Source organism: Acyrthosiphon pisum, chromosome X (genome assembly GCF_005508785.2).
Source record: "Acyrthosiphon pisum isolate AL4f chromosome X, pea_aphid_22Mar2018_4r6ur, whole genome shotgun sequence".
In the NCBI taxonomy this organism is placed as follows: domain Eukaryota; kingdom Metazoa; phylum Arthropoda; class Insecta; order Hemiptera; family Aphididae; genus Acyrthosiphon; species Acyrthosiphon pisum.
The window spans coordinates 108,611,484-108,623,831 of record NC_042493.1 but is presented as its reverse complement, the minus strand read 5'-3'; the positions used below and the strand labels follow the sequence as shown (position 1 = coordinate 108,623,831).

At 27.3% G+C, this 12,348-nt stretch overlaps 1 protein-coding gene across 1 annotated transcript; it reads left to right on the top strand.

The window, feature by feature from the left end:
* Window positions 1–1,300: 1,300 nt before the first annotated feature.
* Window positions 1,301–8,992, top strand: LOC100573191. The gene is made up of 9 exons (XM_016808551.2): window positions 1,301–1,670; window positions 1,750–2,007; window positions 2,222–2,404; window positions 2,489–2,594; window positions 5,121–5,388; window positions 5,969–6,085; window positions 8,339–8,455; window positions 8,557–8,902; window positions 8,983–8,992. Exons 2-9 carry the CDS (start codon window positions 1,934–1,936, stop codon window positions 8,990–8,992), a joined length of 1,221 nt encoding a protein of 406 aa, XP_016664040.1. The 5' UTR covers window positions 1,301–1,670; window positions 1,750–1,933.
* Window positions 8,993–12,348: the final 3,356 nt, after the last annotated feature.

Below are 12,348 nucleotides of genomic sequence, written 5' to 3'. Positions count from 1 at the left end.
CTACATTGCTGGAGCAGCATTTAGGAAAAAAAAATAAATTTTTTTTAATATTTATTATAGATCACCTAAATTTTGTTTACTTGCAAGTTGGCAGTTGCTGTATGTTTATTAATAAACTCCTATTATTTTACATACTTTTTTTTTCTTAACTCACCCTTTATGAAAAATAACAGAATAGTGTAAGCATGGTGAAGCGGACTCTTGTATTATGTTTTTACAAGTTGGTCATCAACAATATAAAGAAAATTATATTTAAAATATAATATTTTACAAGCAAATAAAATTTTTTAAAACCCATTTCTATTCATAATAATATAACAACGGAATTCGACAAATCGGAGCCTCTTGAAATTTTTTGGATTCATCAAACTTGTTGATAGGTACCTAAATTATTTTATAAATCAAATAATTTTTATTCATCATAACAATTTAATATAAGATATTTGTAATTTATTACCTATCATTATTATAATCTAATAAATATAGTTTTTTATCATTATTATAACCCAATAAAAATAATTTTGTATCATTATTATAATTTAACAATGTTATTTTAATAATAATATAAATATTATATTTTAGTATTAATACGTAAAAAATGTTATAATAATGTGGGAAGTCAGGCCAAAAAATAATACTATAATAATATAATTATATTATTGAATCGTATTTGTTATGAAAAGAGTATGTAAAAATAATAATACTCATTTCATAGAAATGTTAAAATAATATTATTTTATTATTAATATAGTGATAATTTGCTATTTGGGTAGTGTATCATATTATTAAATAACACATTGAACAAAGTTTGAGTCATATATACCTACAGTTTGTACATTTAACGGGTAACGAAGTGCACGGGATCAGCTAGTATTATTATATTATAATTATTATAAAGACATGAAAATATCATATATATATATATAAACTATAGTTTCATGCCTTTTATATTGTTTAATGTTTATATTATTAGCAGTGTTCAGACAGTTCAGTTTGAATATAGGTATACCTGACATTAAAATTAAAATTAATTAGTAAAATAAAAAACTCGGAAATTATATAATTTATATTTACAACTATATAGTTTATACAGTATATAATATGTTTAAACTATATGTCCTACGTAATAATAATTATTACAATTATTGTTCATGCGTAATTTTTCTCGTGTAAATGTGTAATGCTTTAGATCGTAGAATGGTACAGCGTGCGCGGAGGTATAGAACGAACGGAACTCCTACTGTTGGGGACCATTTGGTAAATAGTAAATATGTACCGATGGAACGAATAAGTACCTAATCGTCAAGGTTTATAGATAATTTATACATTATCTATAAACCTTGCCTAATCGTAACGGCTTTATAATCAAAGACCGCGATTACAGGGGCTCCACGTATTCACTAGTCGGTCGTCTTTTGTTTTAGTCGTAGTTTAGGTTATGAAGATTAATATTAATATTTGTTTACCCTGTGTGCTCGTCTAGCTACGATAATAAACAGGCGCTTTTCAATCATTCATTTTTAATAGTACAAAATTATTTAATAATATAATATTATTTAATAAGGTATCATCAGATTTGTGACCGTGAAATCAGAAAGTTGTGTTTTTCTTGGTTTCATTCATGTGCTTTGTACAGTACCTACTCGGCGAGATTGCAGTAGACACATTAGGTACGTATTATACTTAAAGCATACTATGCCTTTATATAAAATACGACACGCGACACCTAACCACCCGACTATTCTGTAGATGACCGGATTAACCCCCATGAGAAAACTTACACCTCAAGACACAATCATCGGTCTATGGGAGACCGGAACACAGGTGTCGTATACATTCCAAGACTGAGTGATCAAGGCTACCCACGTCTGTTGTTCGTGTTTTCTTTTCTGAGTACACAATTCAGATAACTGTCTACTGATACATTTTAATAATGCATAAGTGTATAGTGTGTGGCAATAGATCTAATTATACCCGGTTCAGTCGTACGAGGGTTATTTATCATGGGTGAGTATCAATTGATTCTAGAAATTTACTCGCTCAAACTGTTGTGAAAAAAACACACATGAATTTTTGAATCATATCATTGACATGGTTCATTAGTCTGGTGCGGGATACTGTGAAAACATTTTGAACCGGTTTAGCTTAGTAATTTCTACTTTGTATTCCTAACCTAACATTAGCAATTTATTGTATTCATTGATATTTGTTTTGAATATAGAATTCCCAAGGATGCATACATAAGAAGAAAATGGCTTAACGTTTTTGGAATTGATCGTTGTTATGATTGGCAACGTGTATGTAGTGATCATTTTTTAGAAGAAAACTATAAGCCAGGAATAAAGCGATTTTTACTTTCAAATGCTATTCCCCAACCTTATGATCGAAATGCTTTTCTTTCTAAGTAATATTTTTGGATTTCTATAATTAAATTTAAAAAATTGGCTTATTATGATGAAAGTGATTACATAGAATCTGAATTTTACAGAGTGGAAAATATTGAAAATGCTGTTGTAAATAATTTTAAATCATCAAGACAGCCAACTAAATGTCTTACTAGAAACAATGAGGATATGAGTAATAAAAATATGCCGGTCAGTAAATAAGTATTAATATTTTTAAAAAAACATGGTCAATACAGTCTAATATCTTTATCTTTTTTATAATTTTCCATGCTTTCCTTATTGAATATGTAGAACCTTGTTCTTCAACGACCTGGTTTCTCTTCTGTAGTACTTCTAATTAAACATCAGTATTGTTCTTGTCCATTTATATTTATAAAATATTTAGTAGTTTGACCACCAATGTGTTTACTCTTTTTGTAAAACTCTCGGGATATATTTATAGCCACTACAAGTGTATTGTTAGAAAATATCTATTGTAATTAATCGGGGATCTGTGTGATTCATTTAATCATTTACAGTGGCGGATTTAGCATTTTTTCATCCCAAGGCATAATCACTCTGGTGCCCCCTCCCCCTATCAATCTACTAAGAAACCAACAATATTTGGTCTAAACCCTTCTCTTCAAATTGTATTCACTTTTTTTTTTATCAAAAAAATATATATAATATTAAAATATACAACTTCTAAAAATAAAATATTTCATATCTAATATTTTACTTCAGATACCAGATCAAATAAACAATGCTTGTACAGCCACATAACGGAAATATAAATAGCCAGATATGAAATAGGTAGTAAACATTAAACACAGAAACATGGCTATCATATTTTATATAATATTTTAAAAAACTTGGTACAAAAACAAAATAAACCAGTTTAAAATATAAACTTAACCTTTATTTAGGTACCTGTATATTATTACTTTTATGAAAATTAATAAATTATAATGATTTTAATCTATGATAAAATAGTTAAAACTAATATTGTATTAATATGATATTATAAACTAATAAACTGTAATTATAAACTTCCCACGGGTGCGCTATTTTTTATAAACAAGAGAAGTAATTTTAGAAACAGTTCTAATATGACATAATAATAAATGTATCTACATCTATCAAATAAAAATAAAATATACATTGACTCTACCATGAACCTCAATTTATTATAGGGCAGTAACAAAATAAAATTTGACATAAAGTAAAATATAAATGATGTAAGTATTAAAGTCTAAATATATAAAAATGACAAATATACTGTATACTATATACACTATAATACTGTATATATTCAAATAAAAAATATAAAATATTACCTAACTGTTATATTTTCTGAAAATACCTATACTCAGATAGTCTAATGTTCCCAATAAGTACATACTAATAAGTAATAAGTTATTATTAATAACTAGTAACTATTTTATTACACAAGAACTATTTTAAAATTGAAATAATAATTGTAATATTTTTACTATAGGTACGCATCATACATTAATCTATTATTATAACTTTTTAAAATTATTTTTTATTCGTGTTAATATCACAAATATGAAAAATAATATTAAAATAATTAATATACCTGATAAGTCAATAATAACCCTTATTTCTAAAAAAAATTCGCCCTAGGCTATAGTCTTTTAGCCTGCCCCTTAATCCGCTACTAAGCATTTAGCTATAGTGTCAAGGTCTTTTGTGAAAAGTAAACCAGTCTTGCTTTTTTTCTGAATTTCCAACGAAGTCGCCGTAACTACATCTTATTGTACAGAAAGTCTTTGGTTGATTTATGCTACTATCAGTTCATTAGTAATTCAGAAAAATAATAAACCAGATTGAAAAAATAGTTTTGTAAAATTGAGTTACGACAGTTTTTGTTGCGGCAGTCGATATATAGATTACATAATTATTCCCTTTCATTGTACATGACTGTATGAATTTCTATTTTAAAATAGCAACTGAACATTTTCGATATAATTTAATGCGTACATAATATAAACTATTATTTTGTAACATATAAAATCAAAATGGTCAACTAATAACGCCCAAATAAATATATATGTGTGTATATATTTATATATTTATATATTTACCGTAAGGAAATAATCATCTTGTAGGCTGTTCATTATATCATAATATACAAATAAATATGTGACACAACTTGTTTCGCATCATATACTGTACAGCCAACGAGATACTAAGAATCACTGATTGTAAATATTAATAATTGTTCTTAGCTTACACTTGAACAACATTGCAATGTTTGGGAAATGTTAGCAGGGTTATAAAGAGTTATCGTATGGAAATAATCATTTTGTAGGCTGTTCATTGTATCATAACATACAAATAAATATGTACACACAATTTGTTTTGCATCATATACTGTACAGCCAACAAGGTACTGAGAATCACTGATTGTAAATATCAATAATTGTTCTTAGCTTACACCTGAACAATATTGCAATGTTTCGGAAAGGTTATCAAGTGTTATCATGAGTAGTATTTTGATTCTATGTTATTCAAACCCAGTACCCTGGTTAAGTAATTTTCTACAAAAAATAGTATTTAGACTATGCTAAATATATAGACTATACTTGTTATATCAATAAAATATGTATTTAGCTCATATTATATTTTAATTTATACTTTATAATTGGCAACCTAGCTGTTTTTAATATTAATTAATTTTTTTAATATAAAATTTGTGTTTAAATTTTAAAGGTCCGTTCTTTAAGACCTGGATTACTATGTTCCATTAAAAATTGCTTTAACAGGCTTTCAAAAACTGTCAGTCTCTTTGGCTATCCTAAGGATTTGACACTGAGAAAAAAGTGGATGGAAAAATGCGGGTTAATAAAAGATCCTGCTAAAATAGTAATAAGTAGTACAAGAGTTTGTAGAATTCATTTTGAACTTGATTGTTTTAAGAATACTGAATCAAAGAACAGATTAAACCCACGCGCTGTTCCATCATTATTTTTAGATAATGGTAAGAAAAAAATTAATCACTTATTATTTTATTTTGTATTAACTTTTTAATTATTAATCAGCATTCTGTTATTATTGCTTAGGTAAATACAAGGTTTTATTTTGCAATATAATGTAATAACTTTAAACTTTTTTTTTTAAAAGAAAAAATTTATAATATTATAATCTTCTTACGTTTTAATATAAAAATGAAGGTTTTAATAATAAATTAGAATAAAGCAAACCCATACAGTAAAAACACTAGTTCATAACCACAATTCCTTTTTCTTTGCAAATTCAATGTAAGGTTGCAACTGCAATATATAATTATTGATTTAAACATTTTGATATTAATTAATTCCATATTAATTTTCAATAATCTATCCTTAATGACCACAGAAAATATAAAACTTACTTATTCTGGTTGGTTATACATGCTTAAAATAGTAATTTCCCCTCTTAAATCAGTTAATCCAAGATAATGACTTGGGAATGTTCTTTTAAATAATCTTTCTCTGATGTTATATTTCTTTTTCATAATAAAATTGTATTTAAAATCTATATATTAATATAAAATTAAAATTATTTTTTCAAATCATTAGCTTTGCCTATGTCAATTAAAGAGGTGCCTGTATTGAGTACATGTGAAAATCAATTTATAAGCCCAATAGAAAATGAAGCTGCTGAACAGTCACTGTCAGAAAAAAATAATTTAAAAGGTAATATGTAGAAAATTCTTACTAAAATACATTTTAACTTGTTTTTTAATTCCAACATTAATATCAAATACTTTTTTTTTTATTTTATTAAATGCCCTGAGGCTACGTATTATTTAAACGATCCAAAGGTCTTTATAAATATGTTTGAAAATTATACATATTTTACATACTAGATATAAATTATATATATATTACACGTTGAGTCACTTCTAATGAAGTGCCTCCTGCCTTAATCTAAAATCTTAAACTAAGTTGTATGGTTTCAGACGCTTAAGACGTCTGATATCCTTGGAGTTATCTAATAGTTGGATGGCCAATGAATTGACATGGTGATCTAGCCTCATCTCGTGTTTGCGAGCAAACCTTTGGATTTCGTCAGCTATTGTAGGCAGCATCATATCACGGTGAATTGTGTTGTTTCTTTCGAACCGGTAGGCTGCAGTGATGGTCCGAAGGGCAATCTTTTGACAGCGTTGTATTACATCGATGTTAGACTTACTGGCACAACCCCACAATTGAATGCCATATATCCAGATCAGTTTTATTCTCGCTACATACAGTAGACATTTGTTTTCGATAGTCAACTCGGAGTGAGGTCTGACTGACCAATAAAGTTTTCTAATTTTTTCTTTAATCTAAATTTTTTTCTGACGGACGTGGTGTTTTAAGTTTAGACGAGAGTTAAGGTGCATTCCACGATATTTTGATGAATCTTTTTGTGGGATTGGTAATGTTTTTGGTTTTGCGTAACGTATAGTTAATGTGCACCGGTTTATCGCCATTGATCTTAATTTTCCAACGTCTTGTCCAAGCAAAGATATTGTCATTGACCTCTGTAAGTTATCAGTTGCATTGAGCTGACTATTACGTGTTGACAAAATTGCCGTATCATCGGCAAACATAGCTAATGTGATTTTATTATCGTTTGGTATGTCGGCCGTATAGAGAAATACAGGATATGTCCTAAAACAGTACCTTGCGGTACTCCCGCTGATATATCTTTCCATTCGGTTATCGCTTCTTTGAATATGACTCAAAATTCACGGTCGGTCAAGTATGATTCGAAAAGTGTACACCAGGTACGTGGCAGTTGATCACGCAGCTTGATGAGGAATCCTTTGTGCTAGACTGTGTCTAAAGCCTGGGCTACGTCAAGGAATACTCCAGATCAGTACTTTTTTTCTTTAAGAAATTTACTTATCACATTAGTAACTCGATGTACTTGATCGATTGTTGAATGTTTGTTGCGAAATCATCAGGAGTGATATCGGTCGGTATAATACAACATTTTCAGGTGGTTTTCCAGATTTGAGCGGCATGATAACTTGTGCCCGTTTCCATTGTTCTGAAATGTATTCCGTGTGCAAAATACCGTTGTATATGTGTGTAAGATAAATGATAGCCTTCTTTGGAAGTTCTTTCAGTATTTTTGGACTAATATCATGATAGCCTGGTGATTTTTTTTGGGTTTAAGTTGTTGTCTATTTCTTTAGCAATTTCTAATGGCGAAAAATGTTTGATTTTTTCAAGTGCTGCATTAAGTGGTTGGCATTGAAAAATGTTGAGCTCAGAGTCAATAATGTTTGGCATAAATACATTTTCAAGATGCTGAGCGTATATTTTGGCTTTTTCTTGTTGACTGCGTGCACAGGCTCCGTCTTCCTTACGGAGGGGTGGTATCTGAACACGGGGCCTCTTCATGAGTCTTGTGGTCTTCGTTATGGATAATCAATTACTTGTTATTTTATTTTGTATTAACTTTTTAATTATTAATCAGCATTCTATTATTATTGCTAAGGTAAATACAAGGTTTTATTTTGCAATATAATATAATAACTTTAAACTTTTTTTTTAAAAGAAAAAATGTACAATATTATAATCTTCTTACGTTTTAATATAAGAAAGAAAGTTTTATTAATAAATTAGAATAAAGAAACCCATACAGTAAAAACACTAGTTCATAACTACAATTCCTTTTTCTTTATATTATAATATATATATATATATATATATTTTATATATAATTAATTCCATATTAATTTTCAATAATCTATTCTTAATGATCACAGAAAATATAAAACTTCCTTATTCTGGTTGGTTATACATGCTTAAAATAGTAATTTCCCCTCTTAAATCATTTAACCCAAGATAATGACTTGGGAATGTCCTTTTAAATAATTTTTCTCTGATGTTATATTTCTGTTTTATAATTAAATTGTATTTAAAATTAAAATTATTTTTTCAAATCATTAGCTTTGCCTATGTCAATCAATGAGGTGCCTGTATTGAGTACATGTGAAGATCAATTCGTAAGCCCAATAGAAAATGAAGCTGCTGAACAGTCATTGTCAGATAAAAATAATTTAAAAGGTAATATGTACAAAATTCTTACTAAAATACATTTTAACTTGTACTATTAATGTTAAATCCAACATTAATATTAAATACTGAAAAAATTAATAACCTTTCAGATAATACAGATAATACCTCCATGATAATTGACCTTACAATTGATGATTCGTCTAATAGTCTGTGGTCCAATACTTTGAAACCAATTGAAAAAAGAAAAAACTGCAATGCTGAAGATTTTTCAAGGGATGAAGACGGAATTATTTTTAAATTGTCTAAGGAAGTTGTACTTCCTAGTGTATATTGGAAGAGTGAACATCTTAATTCACAAAATGCAACAAAGTTTTATGAACAAGACACTAATGATGAAATTGTCAAGATAGTCTATTTTGATAATAACCTTGTGCCATCTATAGAAATATATGGCAAGAAATATGAATATACAACCCTTATAAAAACAGAGAAAGAGTTGGAAAATCTCTTAGAAAAAATCTATCGAATTGAAAAATGTTATGGTAGGGGTGGATTTGTGTTGAAACAATGTTTAGGATATTTTGAAAATAGTTTAGTTAAAATGTGTTCTGGCTGTCAAGGGTTGCTAGAAGATCGAGATTTTCAAAGAATGAAAGCAAAACTTGAAGCTCAAAACAAAATTTTTGAAAGTTTTGACAACCAAGTGAGTTTACTGGAGGATCTTAAGTCCTAAAATAAAACGCTCGTTCTTTCAAAAACTATTTATGTTATTAAATTTTTTTTCCATGATTATAAGTTGTCAAAAATGACATATTTTTTTTACTTTTTTTTCTATAATTTTTTAATTGTTTACTTTTTTAGTGATAACATACTTTTTGAGTTCCATATTCTAAAGCAGAATGTTTTTTGTAGTACTTAGATATTTTTTATAATTAGAGCGTGTATTTGTATGCACTTGCATATTTATTCTGGTTGATCGTATGGTATGCTGTGTGGGCACAGCATTTGTTTCATAACATAAATATTTTTACTATGAAACTTTTGTGGTGCTTATTTTGCATATTTCTACATTCATAGTTTTGATTAATATCAAAATTAATTAATAAGTATACTCGTAGGTGTAAATGGTTTTTCCAGGGAGTTATTTTTTTTCTTATATGTTAAAACCACCGACAAAACACAAATTATTATTTAAGTAGGTACCTACCTAAGTAAATTCTTTTTAGGATACATTTTTAATGTTAAAAGAATGCCACGCAGACATTTATTGTCTCGGTCTTACAAAAAAAAAATGATATATTTTGCGAAACATAGCAAATTTACTTTAGAGCTTAAAAATAAGAGCGAATTGACCTACTCTAAAAGTTGATGGTAAGAACATTACCTATGTTTTGTATGGTGTTTTTTTTTACAATTATACAATATTTAAATGAGTCATGAGCATTTTTAATTTATGTTATATTATGTATGTATTATTTGTAAAAAATTGAACTATCGTAAGCTATGGTAAGAACATTATCTATGTTTGTACGTTAATTATATAACTAATGTTCTTACCATCAATTTTCATAATAGGTCGATTCACAAATTTTTAAACTAACAGAGCTAAATGTTATTTGCTTTGTGTAAATTTTCTATGTTACGCACTTGTTGGACGAAGACAACAAATGTCCGTGTGGCATCCTCTTGATTGATTCCTTTTTTTCTTATATATTAAAACTACCTACAAAATACAGATATTATAAAGAAAAGTATTAATAGTAGCTTTCCATAAATTTAAATTAAACATTCAGATAATAAATGAATTTTTGAGTGCATATTTGAACATTTTAGCGCATAATATATGTTAATATATTTATGCATTATTAAGACTTTAGCGCCTTTATAGTTGATTATTAATCCATACAAATCCGTGCTCCAGTTATAAGTATTTAAAACTTCAACGAATGAATGTGAAATACTCCATATAATATTATGCTTATGTAATTCAAAATATATGTTTTAACTCAAAAGGTTAAAAAACTTAAAATGGCTTATGGTATTAATATATATGATAAAAAATATTGCTTTGTAATGAGTTAATTTTATTTAAATACATTTTTTTCAAAAACATTTTATTTTCTGAAAGAGCGAGTGTCCAAATGGAAGTCCAAATGAAAAACCCTGTATATTAGTTACTTATTAAAATAGTTTTTATTTTAAATATATTTCATTTTATAGATTGCTGAAAAAAGAGAGTTTGTATTACAACTAAGAAGAGAAATTGCAGACATACAAAGAATTCGTCAACTCAATATCGCGTTAAAACAATCAGGAATTTCTAAATTAAGCCATAAATAATATGCATTATATTTGCCAATTTAAGTGTATTTATTGGATTATATATAATATATTTGAGTTTGTTAAATCGGTAAATCTGGGTATAGCATTATTAAAAAAAAAAATTATTATCTTTTAGGTATTATAAAAAATAATTGTTAGTTAATAAACGTTATATTTTATTCTTATATTTTTATGCTGTACATTTTGCCCGATCTCCGGGTACACTTTAAAAATATAGATTTCATATGTGGCCAATCTATGATGTAAATTGTAAACAAATATTTTATACGAAGCAGGTAGATAAAATGTGGCCCAATTACCAACTGCCTTAGGTACCTACATGATACCTTTTTATCTTCAGATGGTTATTAAATATTTAAACTATACCCATCTCATTTAATAATTTATGAAAATTTTTGAGTTCCATATTCTAAAGCAGAATGTTTTTTGTAGTACTAAGATATTTTTTATAATTAGAGCGCGTATTTGTATGCACTTGCATATTTATTCTGGTTGATCGTATGGTATGCTGTGTGGGCACAGCTTTTGTTTCATAACATAAATATTTTTACTATGAAACTTTTGTGGTGCTTATTTTGCATATTTCGACATTCATAGTTTTGATTAATATTAAAATAAATTAATAAGTATACTCGTAGGTGTAAATGGTTTTTCCAGGGAGTTAATTTTTTTCTTATATATTAAAACCACCGACAAAACACAAATTATTATTTAAGTAGGTACCTATCTAAGTAAATTCTTTTTAGGATACATTTTTAATGTTAAAAGAATGCCACGCAGACATTTATTGTCTCGGTCTTACAAAAAAAAAATGATATATTTTGCGAAACATAGCAAATTTACTTTAGAGCTTAAAAATAAGAGCGAATTGACTCTAAAAGTTGATGGTAAGAACATTACCTGTGTTTTGTATGGTGTTTTTTTACAATATATGGTTATTAATCCATACAAATCCGTACTCCAGTTATAAGTATTTTAAACTTCAACGAATGTATGTGAAAACGCTCCATATAATATTATGCTTATGTAATTCAAAATATATGTTTTAACTCAAAAGGTTAAAAAACTTAAAATGACTTATGGTATAATATATATGATAAAAATATTGCTTTGTCATGAGTAAACATTATGTAAATACATTTTTTTCAAAAACATTTATTTTCTGAAAGAGCGAGTGTCTTAAGTCCAAATGGAAAACCCCGTATATTAGTTACTTATTATAATAGTTTTTATTTTAAATATATTTCATTTTATAGGATGCTGAAAAAATAGAGTTTATATTACAACTAAGAAGAGAAAGGTCAGAAATTACAAAGAATTCGTCAACTCAATCTCACGTTAAAACAATCAGGAATTTCTAAATGAAGCCATAAATATTATGCATTATATTTGCCAATTTAAGTGTATTTATTGGATTATATATAATAGATTTGAGTTTGTTAAATCGGTAAATCTGGGTATAGCATTATTAAAAAAAAAAATTATTATCTTTTAGGTATTATAAAAAATAATTGTTAGTTAATAAACGTTATATTTTATTCTTATATTTTTATGCTGTACATTTTGCCCGATCTCCGGGTACACTTTAAAAATATAGA

What these genes read in the sequence shown, in the direction of transcription:
- LOC100573191 (XM_016808551.2), top strand. Translation starts at nt 1,934, where the DNA reads ATGCATAAGTGTATAGTGTGTGGCAATAGATCTAATTATACCCGGTTC. An exon ending in AGAAAAAAATAATTTAAAAG is followed by an intron (nt 6,086 to 8,338) that starts GTAATATGTAGA and finishes TCAAATCATTAG; the next exon opens with CTTTGCCTATGTCAATCAAT. An exon ending in AGATAAAAATAATTTAAAAG is followed by an intron (nt 8,456 to 8,556) that starts GTAATATGTACA and finishes ATAACCTTTCAG; the next exon opens with ATAATACAGATAATACCTCC.